Source organism: Notolepis coatsorum (assembly GCF_963971535.1).
Source record: "Notolepis coatsorum genome assembly, chromosome: 1".
NCBI lineage: Eukaryota > Metazoa > Chordata > Actinopteri > Aulopiformes > Paralepididae > Notolepis > Notolepis coatsorum.
This window is the reverse complement of record NC_140165.1, coordinates 113,876,349-113,900,720: the sequence shown is the minus strand read 5'-3', so window position 1 is coordinate 113,900,720 and position 24,372 is coordinate 113,876,349. Positions and strand designations below refer to the sequence as shown.

Sequence of the window (24,372 nt, the reverse complement as noted above, 5' to 3'; positions counted from 1 at the left end):
ATAGTCCCGGGTCGCAGGGGAAGGTGGAAAGGGCCAATCTGGTCATTAAAAACAAACTGTTGAAAATCTGTATGCAAACTAAGCTTAACTGGATTGATGCTTTGCCACTTGCTCTGATTAGAAGCAGCGTAAACCGCCAAACACAGCTAACACCGCATGAAATGCTTACAGGCCGCAGCATGCCAGCACCGCCATTTAGACACCTGGCTAGGGGCCCGGCATTAGATATTTTTGAGCAAGATCTGAAAAAATATCTTCAGCAAGTGACTAAAATACATGAAGCTGTGTTTCGACAGGAGCAGAGAAAGCGAAGGAGGCGGAGAAGGAAGCCACCAAACCGAGACTGATCCCTGGGGACTTGGTCTTCGTAAAGGTCCACAAGAGAAAGTGGTCATCACCCCGGAGAGAGGGCCCGTACGAGGTGATCCGATCGACTGGAACGGCAGTCCAAGTCAAAGGATCAGCGACCTGGTTCCACTTCAATCACTGCATAAAGGCCAGCGGCGATCTCTTGGGGGATACAATCGATCGCAGTTATGCAGAACCCGACATGGAGGGTCCGAGACGGCAACTGGAAGGTGCAGTGCCTGCTGATGCTCCCGCAGATGTTGGCAGCAGTGTGCGGACGGTCGGCCGGGCACAACGACGTCATTAAGAACCGTCACGGTCGACCCGTCCTTGAGGATGACGGGTTTGAGTGGGTAGGAGTCCCACGGGGTCCCGCTCAGGCTCAAGTACCAGCAGACTTTCATGACCAGGCTCAGAATCAGGCGCCCCCTTTTCCCTCCATCGAGGAAGGGGGGGAGAAGATAAGACTACAACCAAACGGGGTGTTTCCCGTAGGACCGCAAGGGCATGTTTTTGATTTTGACCATTCCCCCGTTACAGGCGGGGATACTTACCATTATACTAACGAGCATCGGGTTGTGGGGGTAGATAGGAGAGTTGAGCCTGTCCCGAACCAATCACAGGGGACAGGGGTGAGGGGAAAAAGGGAGGTCAAGGACACTGAGTCGGAAGAGGTGGGGGGACAGGATATGTTCCAGAGGACAGCCGGAACGTTGAGGGACTCAGTGGGCTCACTCTGGGCCAGGTTGAGGGGTTTGCTTCCTTCCGGGGAACAAGATGGGGGCGACTATGACTATGACGAGGAAGACCCGGAGGCTGACCCGATGTATAGGGCGGCTTTAGGGAATGAGTGGTTTAAGTGGGTCCAGTACACGAGCGCGCAGAATCAGATAGAGGATTGTTATGTCTGCTCCAAGGCACGTCCGGATAGGCTGCTGGTGAAGGGCACGAAGTTCAGTTGGGCTCAGTGTGACAGGGACGCAGAGGCATGGGAGGGGCCCCATAATAGTCGCCCTTGGTGCGAGGCAGAGTGTTTGGGGTTTCTCGGCTCTAGTCGTTTTAAGGCGGCAGGAAACGTCACGGATTTCAAGGATGTCACTATGCGGGAACGGTGTAGGAAATTGGATGTACGTGTGCAGGGGGTAGCGACGGGGTTGCCAATACCTAGAGGTGTCAAACTATGGCTGACCAAGGATTTCGAGTGCTTGCAAAAGGAGGGGACCCGGGATGTAGGGGAGGTGGCAGAGGGGCGGTGCACTACTATTTGGAGCATCACGACTAACTGTACGAAAGAAGGAAAGTGTGGACACGGGGTCGTGTTAAAGGGAGTGGATACCAACCCACGGCCTGTAGCTTGCCCTTTTCATGTCCAGGATATGGCACTGGCGGACCAATACTGGCTCTGCGGCGGTAGGAGGTTGAGGAATACACTTCCTTTAGATTGGTCAGGTAGATGTGCCCGGGTTCAGGCGATCATGCCAATGGTGGTCCTACCATTATCAGTGACGGAAGGACCTTCTGAGTCTCCTATCTCTCGAACGAAGCGTAGCTACAAGGCAGACCCAAGGGTGTATCTGGACAGCATAGGACAGCCAAGGGGCATTCCAGCCGAGTTCATGGCTAAGAATGAGATTGCGGCAGGGTTTGAGTCTATTCTGCCATGGATATCGGTCAATAAGAACACCGGGTGGATCAACTATTTGTTTTACAATCAGCAGCGGTATCTCAATTACACCGAGGAGGCGTTGGATGCAATGGGGGACCAGATGCACGCGACCAGTACGGTGGCGTGGCAGAATAGACAGGCTCTGAACTGGTTAATGGCGGAGAAGGGTGGAGTCTGTTCCATGTTTGGACAGTACTGCTGCACATTCATTCCGACGAATGTGGGGCCAGGGGGAAAGTTCTCCGAGGCCATGGCTAAGCTGAAGGATTTGAGGGAGGAATTGAGGGGGAATTCTGGCCGGAATGAAGAATGGTGGGGGAGTGGGGTGTTGGAAAGATTGGGACAGTGGGGAAGCATAGTGATGCAGACGGGGATATCCATCGGGGTGGCAGGGTTGATATTGGTTCTCCTTTTCTGTTGTGGTATGCCTCTCTTGGGTAGGCTGGTAACTTCACACGTAACGAGCCAAATGCTGATGGTGGGACAGAAAGAGATTGAGCCACAAATCGGGCCATATCCTCAGCTTTATGCTGCCTTAGAGGGAGACGAGGGGATAGAGGATTAGGGGTATGGTGAGGTAGGGACATTTTCTTTTTGTTGGTTCTTTCCTTTAAGAGTGACGGGGGATGGTCTGAGCGCAGTTTTGTTGGTTTATTCCTTTAACTAGGAATTTTAGTCTGATTTTCTAATGATCCTTCGGCATAGAGATTGCAACCATTGAAAATCATTGCATTGTTTTTTATTTTTTTATTATTTTTTGTTTATTTTACTTGTGGTCCTGGTCAAACCGGAATGGGAAGGGGCATCGGCAGAGTGTCGGTTCTGAGCCTGAGGAAGCATTGAGAAGAAGTGGTCGGGGGATCGGTTCTGGGGACTGGAGGGACAAAAGGGGGGGGCTAACGCAGTGGGCAAGATGGGCACCTCCCGTCGAAGATGGGGGGACACGTGGTGAGGTCGGTACCAGCGCCTCCCGTCCAGGCATGGGGACATGCTTCTACGAGGACTGGAGGTGTGGCGTGGTGGTTGCTGTATTGGCAAAATGTGACTTTTGGCAATACGGTGAGGAGACTATGGCGTGGGCATGGAAGGGGGGCTGAGCGATGGACACTGGGACTCAATGTTATGGAAGAGACAATGTCATTTTTTTGGGAGGGATGTTCTATGTTTAGTTCTGACGGTCAACTTCTCCTTTCCCTGATGAGAGTCGCGGTTTCCGGCCGGAACTGTGGCTCATTTGGTAAGCGGTGGAGGTTGGGGGGATTTGTCTGTCAGGTTAGGATTATAAATTGGGGTATTTTTTTTTGATGTTTTATTATTACTCTTGTTTTGCGGTTTTGTGTTTATTGTGAGAACGGTAGTCAGCCTTTGTTGGTCCGTTAGGGGTCCAGTGAATGAAGTAAGGTTTCTTGTTTAGTTAGACGTTCACATTTTCTTGGTTATATGATTTGGGTGGGACTAGGGATAGCCCCAAATGGGGGAATGTTGGGGAAAATGTGTATACGAGGGTGGAGGTAGGAAAGGGGTTAGTCTTGACTAGTTTAATATAGGTCAACTAGCAGGGCTCAAAGACACTAGGGCGACAGTCTGGCTGATCTTAAATCTTCAATCTTCAATCTTAAAACAGCCTCAAGATAGCAGATGGACATTTCAGTACATCATATCGTGTGTTCTAATCTTGTGTCTTTTCTCTCTTACACACATACACAGCACACACACAGACACAGCACACACACACAGACACACACAGTCGCACAGACATACACACCGACACACACACACATTCCCTGTGTCACAATACACACATACAATACACACACGTCTGTACACAGACGCACACACACACAGACACACACACACATACACACACACACACACAAACACACATATCTCACTCTCTCTTCATGTTCTTAATGTTTTACATCATATCGTGTGTGGATATCATATCTTGCTTATCTCTCCTCATGTTCTCTCTCTCTCCAATGTTAAATCTACGTATCATCTTAATGTACGTCATGTCAGATCTGACATGATGTGACACGTCATCATATCTGTCATGGGGGCAGGACTGAGAGGGGATTTAGGGACAGGCAAAGGGTTCCAAGGGAGAGTGTTTTTTGTTCAAGCTGTGGCGATCATCTTTGACCCATAGCTCTTGCTGTTAACGAACTTCTTTTCTTAAATAAATTACCTATTTGTTACAATTGGAAATATCGTCTCCTGCTGTGTCAAACAACCTTTCCACAACAGGACCCTGATGTAAACAAGACGAAAGTTGGTCTGCATCCCCAATTAACAATTGTATGTACTGAGCTGTACTGTACTGTACCCATTCTGCAATCTGTTAATAAACTTTCCAATCAATCAATCAATCAAGCTACGCGGAGCGCAGTCAGTCAGTAGCCTACACCCCGTATATTCCGATAACGCTATATAAACCATGCTGCATTCATTCTGAGAGAAAGATCTATTATTCCAAATGCTATTTATAGGGTTTTGACCATAATTACACTACTGTTGCTATTTTACAATGAACTATAATGAACTACGGTTCGTACATAACATGCCAGTGTTATTATGCACAGAAGCTCATTTCCTTGTTGTAATAATATATTCTACCACTGGGCGCCAGGTACGCCTGGTCTGACCTGTGCGTAGATGTAAGCACGGAGTCAAGTTCAAATCGAAATTGATGAATCCCACTCTTTGCTTAGAAATGATCGTACGCACAGGGTAAGCACAAATCTGTGCGTAGAACACGTTGATGAATGAGGGCCCAGGTTCTTTTCAGAGTGCTGTGAGCTGTTAGAACTTTCTATCATTGCCATATTCTACTGTATGTACTCCATGGAATTTCCTATCCACACACACGCACGCACACACACACACACACACACACACACACACACACACACACACACACACACACACACACACACACACACACACACACACACACACACAAACACAATAAAGCCACCACACAGTGTATTACCAGTAAAGTGTGGTAACTCACCACGTTGGTCAACACATAGAGCGAGGCATACTGACTGTACACCACCGCCATCTTAGCTGCCTCAGCGGCAAGAAGGAGACGATGACCATGATCCCTGAGGAAAGACTGTTCCGGAAACAAAAGACAGAGTTATGGTAGAAGCTTTGGGGTGAAGGAAGTAAGATATGTACAAAAACGATCATTGGGAGCATCGGGGAGAGGAGTGTTTTCTTACTAAATCGATATCCGGATTTGTCTTGAAAGCATGGAAGTCATCATCGTTCATGGATACTAGTATGTTAGCGAGCACGCCTAATGATGTTCCAATGCCCTGCAAGATGTAGACACACACACACACAACAATAGACACGCACAACATAAACCTAAAGGAACACGTCAACATTAGGGGAAATGTGCTTACCGTCTTCTCCAGAGACAGACAAGAAGATAGATACCAGTTCTATATCATACTAGCTTCCGCTCAGCGTCATCTGCACTAACCTCACTTTGTGCATATGCACTGAATACAAATTCACAATGTACCTTTACATACCAACATTCGTCTGGCCACACCCCCATCCGCTACCTTCATAAGCAGGTGTGTGGCCACACACTCGCCTCCTTCTTCACTTTCACCACAAGGAAGTGCCTGTTATATACATCACTTGACGAGGTTGTTTAAGCTGAAGAAAGTTGAGTTACGTGTTTACATTTTTTCTTGCTTTTTTCTTTCTTTCATAACTTTAAAAAGAAAAAAGCGAAGTCATAATGTTTACCTCGGAGGGTCGCGCTAGCAACGTTACCCTTCACCAGCGGTTCTCCATTGCCTCCTCTGTCGTGCGTCTTGGAGCGGGGTTGAGGCCACTTTTGTGGTCGGCAGCCGCGTCCGGTAGGCGTCCGATAGGTAGTTTGCCTCTCCAAGGAGCTGGTGCACCGGCGCCATCTCCTGTGTGATGGCCTGGTACCGGCTCTGGTTCCTTTGCCACCGGAGAGTCGTCCGCTGTTGGGCGGCCGGCTCCTCTGGTGGCAGAGGATTTGAGACGCAAACCTTTTGCGTCGGCTCGCTCCCGTCATAAGATGGTGGCTTGTAGACACGAACGGCCTGGTTTTGGTGAGTTGCTGGAGCCGGATGAGGATGCGTCTGATTCTCCATGGCCAATGGAAACAGAGGACTACATGGTAGAAGCAGACGGGTTCTTATTTGACGCCCCGGTGGAGACATATCCGCCGCCCGTCCAGGTAACACTGGAGGGGGGTGATAGGTCTCCTTGGGGTCCCTCGTACGCGGATGTTGGGTTAGAACCTCCGACTCTGCGGCGGGATGCCCTGCTTTCAGCCACATCAGAATGTGGCTCTGTAACCAGTAGTCTGCTGCATGTGAGGGACGCAAGCTCGGTGGGGGAAAGTATGCAGGGGGAATGCTTTGTTCCCCGAGCTCATGGCGGCGGCGGCAGTCGCAAACGGCGTGCCGCTGCCGCAGCCACTGCCTGTTCCTGATGATCTCATAGGTCATCTATGGCAACGCCATCCTGTGAGAGAGATGGGCGTTGTCTGTCCATTTTTCCCCTCGATGGAGGCCTACGTCCGTCAGGGACAGGTGGTCTCCCACATCATGGGCCTCACCCCCGCCTACGTGCGAGTCACGAGGGTGGTGGGTTTGGTAGACGGTATGAAGGAGGGGGTGCCTCGGCTTGATAGGCCGATGGCAGCTCTCCTTTGTCCTGAGGTGGTGTGGGAGCCGTTACGGAAGCCGGTTCCCCAAGGGAAATCGGCGAGGCGGTTGGCTTTCTGGAGTGACCAGTCATTTATCTCCGCGACTCAATCTCTGGCTGCCACTTCTAACATCGCGCAGCTGGCGAGATTCATGTCCGGGATACTGACGGGCGGTACGGAGCTGACCGATTTGCAACATGATCAGCTCGCCCAGTCGGCAGGAGCCATCCTGCATCTGATCCAGCTGCAGGCCGTCGCCGCTGGGAAAGTACGCGCCCTGGCCACTCTAGCCCAGTGCCACCTTTGGCTGGAGCAGGCGCGTGTGCCGGAAAGGAAGAGGACTCCACTTCTGACGGCACCCCTCTCCGATGCTGGGCTCTTCGGGTCGGCGTTGCAGCTGATGACCTCAACCTGCAGGGAAATGCAGGAGGAGCGTTCCGTGCTCCAGCCTCATTTCCCCCCGCCCGATGTCGCAGGTGGAGTCAGACGGAAGGCTCGTCGTCGGGGGTTCCGCCGCCGTAGCCGCCGCTGCTACCACCGCCACTGCTGGACCTTCAGCAAAGAAGGCCAGGAGGAGAGAGGGCGCCTCCGCCACTGCAGCCGGCCTATCCACGCTCGGAGGTGACGGTAGGGATCGTCGTGACCAGCCTCCTATCCTTTACCGTCCCTCCGGGGTTTCCCCGGGGTGGCAAGTCCCGAGCGGCTCGTGGCAGGCGTCGCTAAAAGTGACTTTTTCCCCTCTGTGGTCCCCCCTGTTCCCTTCCCGGCTCATCGTATGATTTTGTTAAAGAAATAAAAGGTCCCTCCTGTTACAAACTGTGTGTTTATTCACTACATATGATGGGGATACGATGTGTGAACCTTTCGCTAGTGTGGGTTTGATAGAAGGGCTAGACTTTTAAGTCTTATTGGTCGCTACATTTCATGGGGTATAGCTTAAGCAAGGCCTGCAGCTTACACTCGGTTGAATTTTTTTTTCTGCCTCGACCTGAAGGTTAGGTTCTTCACATAAAGGTAGAGGTTAGTTGTGTGCTCTGTTGCTTAAACAGTGATATTGAGCCGCAACACTGTTGTGTTGGTCTGCAGTAATGCTCGTGTGTGTAAAGGTACCGCGGTTCAGGCCGCTCTCTCTCTCTATCAGATTTTTTGTGTCTTGCAACATAAACACGGGTGTCGGGTTCACACATATATAACTTTGGCCTTGTTATAAAACCTGTTCACAAACTTGTCTGTGGCTAGCGCGCATTGAATTAACTGTGCGCTGTTCATTAGCATACTGGCTACTTAAGGTATCATATGGCTATTGTTGTTGTCGTATTCAAGGGTTGGGCTTGCGAGGGGGTACCGGATAAACCCCTCCTTCCCTCTTCTGATTGGTCTGGGTTTCTTTTTACTCTCTTTTCATTCGGTCCGGCCAAACTGTTAGGCAGCTTGGCACGGGGGGGGGGGGGGGGGGGGTTTCCCTGACTCCGCACCTATCACGGGCGGTTGAGTCATGGGTTTCCCCGTCATAGAATACATCACTGGGCACGTTTCTATTGGACGACGGCTTCCGTGAGTTTTTTCAGACCCGTATGTAGGGTCTGTCATTGTCAAGTTGTCGGGGCAGAGCGTAGGAACTTAGTGTTCTGCTACGCTCGATATACGTGTAACTTGAGTCTGTTGGTCACATGGCTCAATGTTACCATGACTTTTCAATTCATGGCTCACATGGAAAGTCTCTCTGAGGATTCCCGTCTCCTCTCTGTGGTGAGGGTGGCAGGATGTAAGAATGAAAAAAAAATTTACCCTCAGCCGCGTCACGTGGGATTCATGTCAGTCTGTGTTTCTTTCTTTTAATAAAAAGAGTAATGAAATGAAGCATGACAACTCCTTGTCGTTCTCCCAGGCGACTTGAAGGACCAATGTCTGGTGTCTGGTTAGACTATCCATTGATGTGTTTGGGTCTCGACGCGTACATAGTGCTGGCTCAGGGTGTTTCTGATAAGAATCACGCATAAGGCTGGTACGCCTTGGTTGGTCATTATTAAAACAGCGTTTTTATAGGGCAACTGGGATGGAGGTTTTCTCTTCCGAGCGCCTGTTACTAGGTCTCGACGAATTCTCGTTCATATCTGGGGGATGTTAATGGAATTGATCAAAACATAGGTAGAGGGGTCTCACGCCCTTGGGGTGGGCCACTGAGCGCGGTACGAATGGGACTGTCTGGGTGGCGCCCTCTTTTCATGTTTTAGATCGACACACGTACCTACCCCCTCTCCTGGAGTGGGGATGTCGGCGTGATTAGGGCACGGGACTGGTTCTGGTCACGCTGGTCCAGGTCAGTTAACCCGTTGCCCGCCGGGGACGCAGATCTACTGTTCTGGTACCCTGAGGGACTTGTGCTTTTTTCGGGGGAAAAAATGCCGGGTCGGCCCGGGTGTCACAGGGTTGGGCGTTATGGAAACCCTTTGTTGGGTACAGGTTGTTCCCTGCGTTATCATAAAGGGGCTGGTTTTCCATTATTTTCGCTCCTCTCTTACGCATGGCGAAAAGGGGGCTGTTGGGGTGGTCTTATGGACCTCCTCTGGCATCCCTGTGTGCTTCCCGAGCCACCGGGCCCGGTCCGAAGTTGTTTCGTCGACCCGTAGGCCTGGAATAACCCCTTTTTGAAATCTGTAACACTTGTACTGCGGTATAGCCAGTGTGTACCCGCAGGTGTGTTTTGGAGTTTTTTCTCGAGGGGTTATAGGAACAACCACCGCATGTGGTACCAAGAGGGTGGTTGATTCCCTGGTGTGTTGGAGCAGAGTCAACTCCCGGGTTACCTGGTTGAGTGTGCCCCTGCACGTTCATGACGTCTGCCAATCGTGTCAGCCTTCTCTGCCTCGGCCCCTCTGGTTCTGGGTTTTTTGGTGGAGACTTTGTCATGGTGCACAACAATGCCAGCATACGCCCCTTCCGCCGGGGGTGCTGTTTCAGTTGACCCCTTTGGCGCCTGTCTCATCCGCAGTGCTCCAGGCTCGGGTCAAACGCCTGCTGCCTGGTTTGAGGGATCAACCCCCTCTGGGGTAGTCTCCCCGGTGCGCTGCCTGCTTCCGCTGTAGTGTAGCCTTTTGAGTGCTTCGAGTTACGGCCATGCTGACTGCCTGAGTTTGCCAGGGTCAGTGTGCCAGGCGGCGTGCTAGTGGGGGGAAGGGCCCCCAGGGCTCTTGGTGACTAAGTGACCGCCTGGTGAGGTCTTGATGCTGTGGCGTCATTGACCTCTCCGGGCCCCCTTTTTCCGGGGGATCCAGTCCCTTCAGTGGGTCTGGGTCTTCCTTCGCGCTCCGCTGCTACGGCCTTGCCACGGGGTTGAGTTGCTCTCGACCCCGTGTTTTTGGGGGCGGTAACGAGGTTTGTTCCTTCCGTTCGTTCCCTGGTGGCATGCGGGTTGTGCGTGTGGGTAGTCGTGGGGTCAAGCCACGGTCTGCTCACCCTGTGCGTTGAGTTGCTCGAGTTTCTCTTTGCACGGTCGGATCCGTCTCCCTCCCGTCCTCTAATAGGGGGGGTATCCTCCATTAGGGAGGGTCGGGGGGGCTTGGTCCTTCCCGGACACACCTGCTTATGAAGGTAGCGGATGGGGGTGTGGCCAGATGAATGTTGGTATGTAAAGGTACATTGTGAATTTGTATTCAGTGCATATGCACAAAGTGAGGTTAGTGCAGATGTATTAGTATTCATAGAACTTGGTTATATTCATAACCTTACGTTTCCTCTCTGTGCGTTCAGTAGAAAGCTAGCCTAGCTTAGCACAAATTAATGCAAGCATATCAATCAGACAACACGTAGTTTCAGCATATCGGTGTTTACTGAACTGAAGACACATGCATTGTAACGTAAGTCAGAACATCAACGTCTACGTCACGTACGGCCATATGCCGTAACGTGAAACTCAACAGAATAACACGACACTGTCGCAATAGTTAGAACACTAGTTAAAGTGCTGGCACTCGCTAGAGTACCAGACGTAACATTCCCCCCCCCTTCACTCAACCTAGGAGTGGTACTCAGTCTCAAAATCATTCAGGTGTGCAGGCCTGTTGCGCGCTCGGAGTGGGCGGGGCCCGGGCACTGCAACAGCCAACAGCGGAGGTCCCGCAGCCTCAGGCTGAGCCGCGGGTGCTGGGGCTGCAACATCATCAACGGGAGCCTGCACCCTGCGCAGTCGGCCAGCATGCCAACGCGTGCCATCAGCCAGCCTGAATGAGGCCAGGCCAAGCTGCTGTCTGACCTGGACCGGGTCAGACCAGAATGACCGGAGCTTGTTGTCCCGGTGGGGTCGCCGAATCCTGACGCAGTCTGAGACGGCGATGGTAGGTGGTCTCGTATGTCGGGTCCTGTCAAAACGGTCCTTCATCCGGCGCTGGTGTGTGTTGACTGTGGCTTGAAGCGGGTGGGCTGGAGCCTGAGCCGAAGTAGGGCACAGCCTGTCCAGGGGCAGCTGAAACTCACGCCCTAGCATGAGGGAGGCTTGGGAGACGCCTGTGGTGGCGTGTTGAGTAGCCCTGTAGTGCAGGAGCATCTGTTGGAGACCGTTGATGAATGTGCACCCTTGTGCCAGGTGGGCCCTGATGCCATTCTTCAGGGATTGTACCGTTCAGCCGTTCCACCCCCGTTTGCAGCCGGGTTGTAGAACGACGTGCGGATATGACGTATCCCCAGGTAGGAGGCCAGTTCGTGGGAGATCATTTGGGGACCATTGTCTGTCGTGATCCTCTTAGGCAGGCCCCAGCATGTGAACAGGGACTCGAGAATCTCAATCAGCAGCCCGCTTGTGACCGAGCCCACGGGCGCCACCTCAGGCCACTTGGAGTGGAGGTTGTAGACCACAACGAGGAAACGCTGGTGATGCGGTACCCCGTGCAGTTCACCACAGACGTCGAGCTGCAGGTGCTCCCAGGGTTGGGACGGCCAGTCCAATGGCTGCATGGGTGGGGGCGGGCTGGGGCCCTGGTCTTCCCGCTCAGAAGACAGGCAGTACAGTCCTTGACCAGGGTCTCGATTTCCCTGTCGATGCCTGGCCACGACACCACGTCACGACACCGCTGTTTGAGCCTGACTATGCCCAAGGACACGCGCCCGAAGGACACTCGGGACCACAGTACAGAGCCCACGAGCGACGCAGGAGTCGTTCCAGCATGACAACTCGTCCCGGAGTCTGCTATAGGGAAGCAGCTCGTCAGGTGTCCTCGCCGGCCAACCCTGCCTGATGTAGGTTGAGAGCGCAGAGAGGACAGGGTCAGCAGACGAGGCGTCCTGGAGCTCCTGCAGCGACACTGTCTCTTGGAGGGGAGTGTGGAGGAGCTGGACCAGGGCGGGGCCGTGGGGGGACTGGGGATGGCGCCTGACAGTAGGTCAGCTACTACGTTGTCCCGGCCCGGTGTGAACTGCAAACCGAAGTTGTACTGCTGCAGGCGGTCAGCCCAGCGGTGGAGGCGGAGCGGTTTGTGGCCAGTGCCTGATGTGGCGAGGAGGGTAGTGAGAGCCTGGTGGTCCGTCCTAAGCGTGAATGAGCGGCCGTAGAGGTACATATGCCAGCGCTCACATGCCCAGATGCAGGCCAGGGCCTCTCGCTCCCCCACTGAGTACCTCTGTTCTGTGGGGCTAAGGGCCCGTGAAGTGAAAGCGACCGGCCTCTCCACACCCCGTGCAGCTGTGACAGTACCGAGCCAACGGCTGCGGCGGAGGCATCACACGTGACAAGGGTGGTGCTGTCTAGGTCGAAAAATGCCAGGATTGGTGATGAGGTGAGCTGGGACTTGAGGAAGCGCACAGCATTCAAGCAGGCAGGCGTCCAGAGCCAGGACTCGTCCTGCTTCAACAGCTTCTGCAGCGGTGCAGTTGTGTCGGAGTAGTGTGGCAGGAAGCGGAGGTAGTACGCCGTCATGCCCAGGAAAGAGGCCACCTGGGCCGCTGAGGTGGGCTCTGGGACACTGTGTATGGCCTCTGTGTTTGACTGGAGTGGGTACATGCCGTCAGCCGAGAGGCGGAACCCAACAAAGTCAATGGTCGTGGTGGCAAAGACACACTTCTCGCCGTTGAGTGTGAGGTGGTGCTTTGCCATCGCACTTAAGACACTATGGAGGCTCGCGTAGTGACTCTCGGCATTGGCCCCGTGCACCACGATGTCATCGAGGTAGATGGCCACCCCGGGGATCCCGGGGAAGACGGAGGCCATGATATTTTGGAAGCAGCTGGGGGCGGAGCTTAAGCCAAAAGCCATGCGTTTGTAATGGAAGACCCCCCCTGTGGGTGATGAACGCGGTGAGGTTGCGGCTCTCTGGGTATAGTGGCACCTGGAGGTACCCCTGACGAAGGTCCAGCTTAGAGAACACATTGGACCCGTGGAATTGGGCGGTGAGCTCCTCTGTGGTTGGCAGGGGGTATTTATCAGGGACGATGGCCTTGTTTACCGCTCTCATGTCCACGCAGAGTCGCAGCCCCCCTAACTTCTTCTTTGCTACCACCAAGTTGGAGATCCAGGGTGACGCGTTCACCTGTTCGATGATGTCATCATCCAGCATCTTCTGTAACTCGGTGGCGATGCTCTCACAGAGAGCCAGGGGGGAGCGGCGAAGGGGCTGGATGACCGGAGTCACTTTTTGGTCTAGCAGGGGCTGGTGAGCGAAGACCTGGAGGCAGCCCACGCCATTGAACAGTGCAGGCCACTGTTGCTGCCAGGAGACAGCGGTGACGGTGTGAATCTCTGAGCCTGTGGTGTCCAGCAGAGAGAAACCGAGGCCACTGAAGAGGTTGAGGCCGAGGAGGTTGAGGCCGAGGAGGTTGGTCCCTCGCGTGCGATGTTGAAATTGAAGGCAGGCAGTGTCTTTTCTCCGTACCTCACCGGCAGCTGGAGGGAGCCAACGATGTCAATCTTGGAGTTGGCGTAGCCTCGCAGGGTGGTGGTGGGCGAGCCCAGTGGTTTGTGGGAGAAGAATTGAGAGTATGTCGCCCAATTCAATAGAGACACTGTGGCTCCAGTGTCGAGGAGGAGGGGCAGTGTGATGTTACCAACCACCAATGAGCATGTTTTGAATGGCACTCGTCCTGAGCTGACATTATGGATGATAGTGGCCGGTGGCTTGGAAGCGCTAGCTGGGGCTGACCTGCAGACCTTGTGGAAGTGGTTTAGCCTCCCGCAGTTGGAGCAGGCTTTGCCACGGGCAGGGCAGGTCTGGGCTCTGGAGTTGTGTGAAAGGGAGCCACAATTCCTGCACGGTTGGCGTGAGCTGTCACGTGACTGGGAGGCTAACAGTATATTGTCCCCGCCGTTGTCTGCACTCACATTGAGGAGGGACACCCTTGAGCTGAGCGTGCTCGCAGCCTCTACTGGCACGTGTGTGTTGGGGCTGGAGGAGGTAGACAAACTAGCTGCACAGTTCATAGCCGGCCACAGAGCCTTTGTCTACCGCGCTCCCTACCTGTGGAACAAATTACCTGCCGTCATCAGGGGCGCCTGCTCTGTCGAAGCTTTTAAATCCCTGCTTAAGACTCATCTTTTCTCTCTCTCCTTCAACCTACCTTGATCTCACCTGGTCGGGGACTGACCTTTAGATTAATCTGTGTAGTTTAGTTATGGTACAGGGTACTACATGGTACCACTGGGTAGTTTACTATAGGGTAGTTTAGTTAGGGTACAGGGTACTACATGGTACCACAGAGTACTACTTGGTACTGCATGGCATTACAGGGTACTACATGGCTTACATAGCTCTACATGGCACCACAGGGTACTACATGGCACTACAGGGTACTACAGGATACTACGGGGTACTACATGGCACTATGGGGTACTATAGGGTACTACATGGCACTACGGGGTACTACATGGCACTACAGGGTACTACATGTCTGCTCCTTTGCAGCACCACAAACATGGGAACTCTCTAACTCTTCCCCCCCCCCCCTCTCCCCCCCCCCCCCCCCCATCCCTCCCCCTTCTCTCTGAGTACCCGTCTCCTGGCGCTGACCAAGGTGATGGATGCCTCGGGGTCTTGGCCAAGCTTGTAGTGACTGCTCTACATGCACCTCCGAGGCATTGGATCAGTTATTCACCGCCGTCTGTCCGTGGTCCTGTCAACTGATTAACAGACTGTTAACAGATTAACAGTCAACGCGGTTTCATTGCTGGGTTAAGTACTTCTATTCTATTCACATAATACGCTTACTTCATATATCTACTCCATTCACATATATGCCTACCACTTGTATCTATTGCTATGTCCGCCTACTACAATCTCATGAGCTGTCTAACGCCTGTCCCGTCTCCCTGTCTTCCTATGACTTGCTGTCCTGGAGTGTTGACCGGAGTGTTGGACGTCCCGTGACGAAGGCCGGGAGATTGCGACCCCCTCTGCGTGCCCCCCTGTCTTCGGAGGTCTCGTAGTGGTGACCGGAGTGCCGGATGTCCCGCGATGATGTCGGGGAGTTCGCGACCCTCTCTGCGCCACCCCCCTTCCCCCTGTCTCCGGCTGTCCCTGAGCAACGACCGGAGTGTTGAATGTCCCGTGACTAAGACGGGGAGGACGTGACCCTCTTGCGCCGCCCCTGTGCCTCAAATAGATCCGCTATCAACTCTATCTTTAATCTTTCAAAATGTTCAGTTGCTATCGCTATTAGCTCTATCTTTAATTTTTCAAAATGTACAGTTGCTATTGCATGCACTCATCTGTGTTTCACCACACACATGAGTGCATGCTTACCAACTGTCCGTCTGCAACACTACTATCACCGACTTCTAAGAAGGGAGATCCCCCCTTGAACGGCCCTTCTAAGGTTTCTCTCCTCCACATTGCCTGTGGAGCTTTTTTTCCCTATTGTTAGGTTTTAGTGAGTTTTTCCTTACCTTCGCGTGGGGTATGTCTGGGAGTGCTTGCATTCTTTCATTTATTTGCATTCATCTAAAAAAATTTTGGACCCTATGGTGTTCTTGTTCTGTTCTTGACTTATTGTTATGTTGTCTTCTTGACTTGTTTAAAGAAGACCTGTACGGCCCATGGGGACATTAACGTGTGTTGTCGGGCCCTATAAATAAATTTGATTTGATTTGATTTGATAGCAGATTCCACCTGCACTGCTAGTCTAATAGCTACTGCTAATGTCAGCTCGTCATTTTCCAACAGTAGTCTTTCCCTGATTTTATCACTGTCAGTGTTCAATATGAGTTGGTCTCTCACCATCTCATCCTGTAATGCCCCGAATTTGCATGAGCTAGCCAAGCCCCGTAGGTCCGCGACGTACTGCGTTATTGACTCGCCAGTACGTTGATGCCTCCGTCGGAACACAACTGTGCAGTCTGTGGAGTGGCGAAATGTCCCTTTAGGAGCGCCACCACTGACGTATATGTGTCACTGTCTAATGTGCCGAGTGTTTCACACACGCGCTGTCCCTCCATGCCTAAACAGTGCTGTAGTAATGCACGTTGAAATCCAACGCGCCCACGGGACGGGCGGCTCACCGGGCAGCGGTAGGAAGGGTGGAGGGGGTGGGATCGAAAATTCAGCCATCTCTCGTCGCCAATGTTATGTTGGAAGAATCAGACAACACGTAGTTTCAGCATGTCGGTGTTTACTGAACTGAAGACACATGCATTGTAGCGTAAGTCAGAACATCAACGTCTACGTCACGTACGGCCACATGCCGTAACGTGAAACTCAACAGAATAACACGACACTGTCGCAATAGTTAGAACACTAGTTAAAGTGCTGGCACTCGCTAGAGTACCAGACGTAACACCTAGCTGTTGGCCAAACACACCTCTCCCGGAGTTTTAAGCTAGGCTAGTGGTCCCTATCCGCTTCCATTCATTTGTGCTGAACTAGGCTAGCTCGAAGCTGGATAGCTTTCTACTGAACGCACAGAGTCAACTGGTATCTATCTTCCTGTCTGACTCTGGAGAGTCCCATAATGTTGGCATGTTTCTTTAACAATGTGTGAACAGGACTGATTATGTGTTTTAAAGATGGAGTGTATTGGCTGTTGGTGGTACCTTTTTGTCAGGATGAGGAAGTGCATAGTAGCCAACCAGAGAGGCCCAGATGAGCTCTGCAGCCTCCAGCCACAAGCCTGAAGATGTTAAATTGGAAAAATGCTCAGTTTACAAATAATATATGATTTTACGACATGGCGCTTAATTGGCAGAGCCGTCTAGAACAGGGTTTGTCTGTATCTATGTCTATATGTCTGTAGCCTATGTGTCTCTATGTCTGTCCCCCAAAAAAGTGCATGTTTGTGTTACAGAATTTGGGGTATGTTCCCTGGGTCCTATGTTCCCCGGGTTCTATGTTCCCCGCTTTGTTTTAAAGAAAGGGTCCTATGTTCCCCGCTCCCGAAATAAAGGTTATATGTTCCCCGGTCCCGCCCGCTCCCGAACGCTCCCGAACAAAAAAAGGGTTCCATGTTCCCCGCTGAAATAAAGGTCCTATGTTCCCCGGGTCCTATGTTCCCCGCTGAAATAAAGGCTCGCCAAATGCTGAAATAAAGGTCCTATGTCCCCCGGGTCCTATGTTCCCCGCTGAAATAAAGGCTCGCCAAATGTCCGTCAGTCACTTGAGTATTTCATCATGCACCTGATGCGCTCTGGTGTTGTGGATATTGAGGATATATGCGAGTTCCGTGAATACGTGAATATAGCTTGCCTGGGCATTAACAGCTCCGTCTTTTAATACACACTTATATCGTACAGTAACGTCAAATAAGATATTGAAAGATAAAGGATAGTTGAGGATATATGCGAGTTACGTGAATACGTGAATATAGCTTGCCTGGGCATTAACAGCTCCGTCTTTTAATACACACTTATATCGTACAGTAACGTCAAATAAGATATTGAAAGATAAAGGATAGTTGAGGATATATGCGAGTTACGTGAATACGTGAATATAGCTTGCCCGGGCATTAACAGCTCCTTCTTTTAATACACACCTATGTATTAAACACACTACAGTAACGTCAAATAAGATATTGAAAGATAAAGGATAGTTGAGGATATATGCGAGTTACGTGAATACGTGAATATAGCTTGCCCGGGCATTAACAGTTCCGTCTTTTAATACACACTTATATCGTACAGTACCGTCAAATAAGATATTGAAAGATAAAGGATAGTTGAGGATATATGCGAGTTACGTGAATATAGCTTGCCCGGGGACACAAACCTTCATACGCATTAACAGCTCCGTCTTTTAATACACACTTATATCGTACAGTAACAACAAATAAGATATTGAAAGATAAAGGATAGTTGAGGATATATGCGAGTTACGTGAATACGTGAATATAGCTTGCCCGGGCATTAACAGCTCCGTCTTTTAATACACACTTATATCGTACAGTAACGTCAAATAAGATATTGAAAGATAACATTGGGTATATACTAATTACAACAAGACATTAATGAATTGCATTGTTACTGTTCACATGTGTGGTGCCTCGTCACCCGTCACAGTCATATTTAAGTAAGAATATTGAATGACACTTCAGCACCAAGGCGCTGTCCACCACAAGCCAATAGTATCCAGCTGCACAGCCGGAGTGCAACGCTCTCAGGGCCGCGCTGTGACAACTTTACCTTCATAGGAAACTGCCTGCTTAATGGACCTCCAAGTGGTTCTTCAACTTACTCAACCTTGTTGGTTTGAATAAGGATGCATTGCAGAAAGGGCAATGAAAGTGCTGGCAGCATGTGATGCATCAAGATTTACCATTTTTAATGGTGATATGCATCTAGAAGAATAAAGGGCCTAATTGGTCAAATTGAACGTTCTTATATGATTCCACATACATAACTTTGACCACAAGACCACCTGACATACCCACATATAGCTCATAGTCTTATGCATATTGCACATAGTTCATGTATAATACTGTAAAATAGCTTAGACATAGCCTACTTGCATAGAATTTATGCAAGAATGCTTTGCATCTATGCCTTTTGGCTTTTCCACAGCACCAGTGCTGTGCTGTGCTGTACCTGCTGAGCCAGGGTATGGGTTGGCACAGTACGGTCCAGTATCAGCTTCTTTTCAAACGGCAAACCTAGTAACTTGCTATCCATAGTAGGGCTGTCCCCGACTAACGATTTGGATGGTCGACTATGATTGGCCAAAATTTGCCGTTAGTCGACTATTGGTCGACAAAAAAAAAAAAAAAAAAAAAAAAAAAAGTATAATATTTTTTTTATTTAAAAAAAATATTGTTTTTTTTATCATTCCATTTGGGCTGTGGGGGGTGCTTAATGTCTGAAGGAGTCGACTGAAGGCTTCTTGTCCTCTGCAAAAGCATGCAATTGGTCCACTGATGGATACATCTTGATATTTGTCTAGTCTAGTGTGTTCATTAGATGGGTGAAATCCTCTTTCAGTGCCTCTGTGCCTGTTTTCGTAGGCAGTTAGCCTCTGGTATGCCTGCCATTAGCGTTAGCCACGCTTCTAGGCCTCTTTTCTTTTGGAAAGAATGATCAAAAAATTATAATAATAAAAAAAAAATTATATATACTGGGAGTGAGTTTACTTGCAGTACCGCTTAACGTCCACAGCCACTTCACTTACTGTACCTCGTGACTGTGGATAGACTGCGGTACCGCCGTTACTCACCCCCCTAAACTCACTCCACCCAGGGCATCCGGGTCTAGCGGCACCACGTGTAGCCGGTGTGATCTTACTTGCATTGTGTTTATTTCGATTCGACCCCTGTTAAGGGATCGCCCTGAGTGGGAGTTGAACCCCGATCTCCCGCGTCGCAGGCGGCATCACAGACCACTATACCAAGAGGTGAATTCACTTCTTGCTACTGGGTCTGGATGCCTCTGGGGAGTGAGTTTACTTGCAGTACCGCTTAACGTCCACAGCCACTTCACTTACTGTACCGCGTGACTGTGGATAGACTGCGGTACCTCCGTTACATATATTCGACTAAGAGGTTGGCCAGTCGACTACGGCTCCTTTCGACCGATTAGTCGACTAATCGACTAATAGGGGTCAGCCCTAATCCATAGCTACAGATTGCACAGACACAATGACAAGATATTAGTCTTGTTTAGTTCGTTTTGTTCTTAATTCCTTTTAGAATTATTCCACCTAAGTGACCACCTAAGTGATTATGATTACACTTGAACTTGACCATGTTTGGAATGACAGATCCAATCGCCTCATCAATGGGAAAAATGACCTCCTCCAACATCTGTGGCTAATGTAGCCTCACCAAACCTTGGCATATTGTCTAGAAAAATCTTGACTTTAAATTACTACTTGGAACAGCTAATGGCTACTTGGATAGCAAGAGCTAATGACTACTTGGATAGCAACAGCTGGGAGCATGCCTATGTTACCACAGCCCTATATTCTCACAGCCCTATGTTCCCACATTTCCTTTTTTCATAAATGTGTATCTTATTTTATCCCCCTTTCTATTCATTTGGTAGCCAATTACACCCAACCTAGTATCCAATTGTCCTCTGGTAGTAGAGGTTCCGTCCGGGAACATACTGTAGGGCTGTGGGACCATTGGGCTGACCCCCAACAGCTAATGCGCGCTGTAGGAGTGGATCCTAAGACTGTCTCCCGACCTCCCTCCCGCCCACCTGGCGCAACAACACTTTGTTTAACTACTCTGTTGTTGATGCAGCCTGACTATCGCATATGGCGTCTCAGGCATTCTGTAGATGACATGTGTCAACAAATGTACATGTCTGTTTGAATTTATGCTGTGCCATTGTTACTGTAAAAAATGTAATGATTGTGATGTTGTTATTATTATTAATGAGACGATGAGCTGTATGTGTGTGTCGCTGGAATTTCCCCAAGGGGATTTATAAAGGAATATCTTATCTTTATCTTATCTTAATGACTATTTGGATTGCAATAGCTATTGACTACTTGGATAGCAACAGCTAATGACTACTTGGATAGCAACAGCTAATGACTACTTGGATAGCAACAGCTAAGCACAGATCCACTAGTGATTTGACTCATATACTACAATGCAATGGACAGAAAGCGCAGGGACTTCTGCACTTTTGCTGTTAGCACTTTAAAATGTGCTTATTGTACAGACTGAGAAGTGGCCCCATTACTTTACCTACATTTTAGGCTAACTAGCAGGAAATTGGCGTCGTAGTTTGTGAGGAACAGCATGGATTGAGTTGAGAGAGGAATGTAGCCTACTGATTGAACACAATGCAAAGTCAATGGGGTCAAACTCCTGTCTGTGCAAGCTGACTGAAGCTCACTGAAATCTACTTTGTGTTGCACTGTGGAATACATTTCAGTGGCCCTCAGTAAGCTTGTACAGGAGACAGGAGCTTGACCAGGCACGTTGGAACTTTAAATCGGTAGGGGGTGCGGCCTTTGAGATTTTTTATTTTAATTTTTTTTTGCGCAGTGGAGAAAAACAGAGTCGGGACACATTTCCTTTAGTCTAGCCTGTACCCCCCAGACATGTTGCTGGCCCCGTCAAAACAGTATCCTATCAGCCTCTCCATGGGCAGGTCGAGCCTAGGCGTAAAATAATGTTGTGTCTGGGGCATTGTAAAAACCCCAAAAGAAGTTCTGAGCTTCCAAGTTGTTGTAAAGTGTCACAGCCAAATAGTGACACTGGTTATAATGACATCCTGTTCTCTCTGTCAATTATGGGATGTAAAAGGTTTAAGCATATGTTTATGGTATATATCTGTATATATACTCTGAATATATATATTCATGCAACAACAGGGCAATTGCTTCCATACTGCTTGGCTGCTTAAAGAATGAATGGCCTGTTCTGTTTAAAAGGTGCCAGTGTGTATGCAGGGAGGTAACTGAAAGATGGGCCTTGACGGGGGCGGGGGGGGGAGGCCTCTGCCATAGAAAAAAGATTTTACCCACAGAAGGCCTAACCTGCCTGCATTTTTTACTACCTGTTACTTACTGGTCCGGCTGCTTTTTACTGATAAGCGTGGCAGAAGCGAGGGGCCCCAGGCCGGAGGAAGATAAAGTTTAGAGAAGACACACGTTATGTGTGCCACAAATCAACAAGCGCCACCTATGTTATAAACTTATACAGAGTCTTAAAACTATAGAGAGAATCTTAAAACTATATAACAATTAAATGTTAAATGTTTTGCTACAGTCAGAAATGTTGGTATAAGAGGTGTATACATATTCTGCTGCATTAATTATATGTTTCATAATTTTATGCTTAAAATGAAAGAGAGTAATACTATAAACTGTGTTCACTGGAGGAGAGCATCTCTGAAAATTCTCTGCTATAGCTCTGAGGAGTCTTGATGGGAATTCTCACAGATGGCCTCACCCGGCACTGCCTGGTTACTAGGTTAACCCTTTGTAAGTTCTGATTAAGATGAAAAGTGGAGGGACTTTCTCATACTTGAAAAAACTATGTAACTGAAGGTAACGCAAGTAAAAAGAAAGGGAGGGACACTTACTGTGCACGTAAAGTAAAACGATTGGATAAATATATACTGACGTGCTAACACGCTGACTGGCTAGTGAAATTTCCTCACTGTATATTAACCAATGACAACGAGGTCTTGTTTTGATATATAAAGGCTAACTCACTTCCTCTCAGAGAGATTTTGGAGATCCCTGCATTCTGATATATTGTAAGAGAAACCTTTTTTGTACTTATAACCATGAACTGTGCCTTTAATGTAATCTTGTACTTTAAAAAAATAAAACACCCTTTTTGGAACACACCTTTTTGTACCTTTACCTTTATTTACTCAGGGTAGGTTCGCTGAGCACAGACGCTCTTTTTCAGGAACGCCCTGCTTCACATTCACACAGTTCCATTCACACCTGGGAGCTGCCCAGTACAACCACAGTTGACACCATTGGCCACTGAGCAACTCCACTGGAGCAGTTGATTCAAGCCATGTCACATAGTTCAAGTTTGAAATGATTCTTTCTGTTTTGCTCCTGAGAGTGTGCTAGATACTGTACTGTACTGGTAATATTATTTATTTGTGTTAACTTCTGAATAAAACAACTTATTAAACACAAGTACATCTTATTGAACATTATTTTGATATTGCATTACCAATTATCATAGCAAAACAGCTTTTTCAAACAGTCTGTAATGCATTTTGGAATCGAGAGATGGGCTCATGGTGTAATGGGCCACCTGGCCTGAGAAACATAAGGAGGAAAGAAAAAGTAAGGACTTACTTCTGGTCATTATTTGGGTAGAACACACATATTTTGAATGCCTTCGACAGTTTTTTTTTTTTTTTTGGGCCATTTTAATCTAGATTAATCTAGATTAAATCCAGGATTGCAGATAGATTCATCTAGATTAAAAAAATTAATCTATGCCCACCTCTAGATTAAAGTAACGTTTACTTGCGACTAAAGGGTAACGTAATGTTTACTTACAGTCGAAACCTAAGTAGAAAGCTCTACAGTAGAAAGCTCTACACGCGACTAGAAACCTAAAATAAAAGGCTTAAAGTCACACTCGAGTGGAAAGCTCTACTCGGGAATATCACACTTCCATAGAAAGCTCTATCTTTGTGATTAAAGTAACGTTTACTTGCGACTAAAGGGTAACGTAATGTTTACTTACAGTCGAAACCTAAGTAGAAAGCTCTACAGTAGAAAGCTCTACACGCGACTAGAAACCTAAAATAAAAGGCTTAAAGTCACACTGGAGTGGAAAGCTCTACTCGGGAATATCACACTTCCATAGAAAGCTCTATCTTTGTGATTAAAGTAACGTTTACTTGCGACTAAAGGGTAACGTAATGTTTACTTACAGTCGAAACCTAAGTAGAAAGCTCTACAGTAGAAAGCTCTACACGCGACTAGAAACCTAAGATAAAAGGCTTAAAGTCACACTTGAGTGAACAGCTCTACTCGGGAATATCACACTTCAATAGAAAGCTCTATCTTTGTGATTAAAGCAACGTTTACTCACAACAAAAAAGTAACGTAATGTTTAGAAAGCTCTGGGGGGAGTTACAAGTGCAACATCATTTCGTGCTTTGTTCACAGGAATGTAGGCTAACTAGCCACAAGCGAGCTAAATGCTAACTGGATGGCTACCTAGCCCGAGGCTACGTGAAGCTGCCAAAACGGCACTTTCACAGGAATGCAGGCTAACTAGCCACAAGCGAGCTAAATGCTAACTGGATGGCTACCTAGCCCGAGGCTACGTGAAGCTGCCAAAACGGCACTTTCACAGGAATGCTAACGAGCCAGTGCTAACACACATGAGCTGGCCCTAGCCAGACGGAAGCTAACTAGCTCACCATCGGCTAACGAGCCAGTGCTAACACACATGAGCTGGCCCTAGCCAGACGGAAGCTAACTAGCTCACCATCGGCTAACGAGCCAGTGCTAACACCCATGAGCTGGCCCTAGCCAGACGGAAGCTAACTAGCTCACCATCGGCTAACGAGCCAGTGCTAACACCCATGAGCTGGCCCTAGCCAGACGGAAGCTAACTAGCTCACCATCGGCTAACGAGCCAGTGCTAACACACATGAGCTGGCCCTAGCCAGACAGAAGCTAACTAGCTCACCATCGGCTAATGAGCCAGTGCTAACACCCATGAGCTGGCCCTAGCCAGACGGAAGCTAACTAGCTCACCATCGGCTAACGAGCCAGTGCTAACACACATGAGCTGGCCCTAGCCA

At 49.3% G+C, this 24,372-nt stretch overlaps 1 protein-coding gene across 1 annotated transcript in view; it reads right to left on the bottom strand.

Annotated features, from left to right (window-relative positions):
* alpk1 (alpha-kinase 1) overlaps nucleotides 1-24,372 on the bottom strand; it is a gene marked incomplete at its 5' end in the record, with an annotated part of 80,025 nt that overhangs the window by 30,941 nt on the left and 24,712 nt on the right. Inside the window, 3 exons of the mRNA XM_084337928.1 lie at nucleotides 5,028-5,132; nucleotides 5,242-5,337; nucleotides 16,729-16,805. Coding sequence (XP_084194054.1) covers nucleotides 5,028-5,132; nucleotides 5,242-5,337; nucleotides 16,729-16,805 — 278 coding nt within the window. The remainder of the gene's footprint in view (nucleotides 1-5,027; nucleotides 5,133-5,241; nucleotides 5,338-16,728; nucleotides 16,806-24,372) is intronic.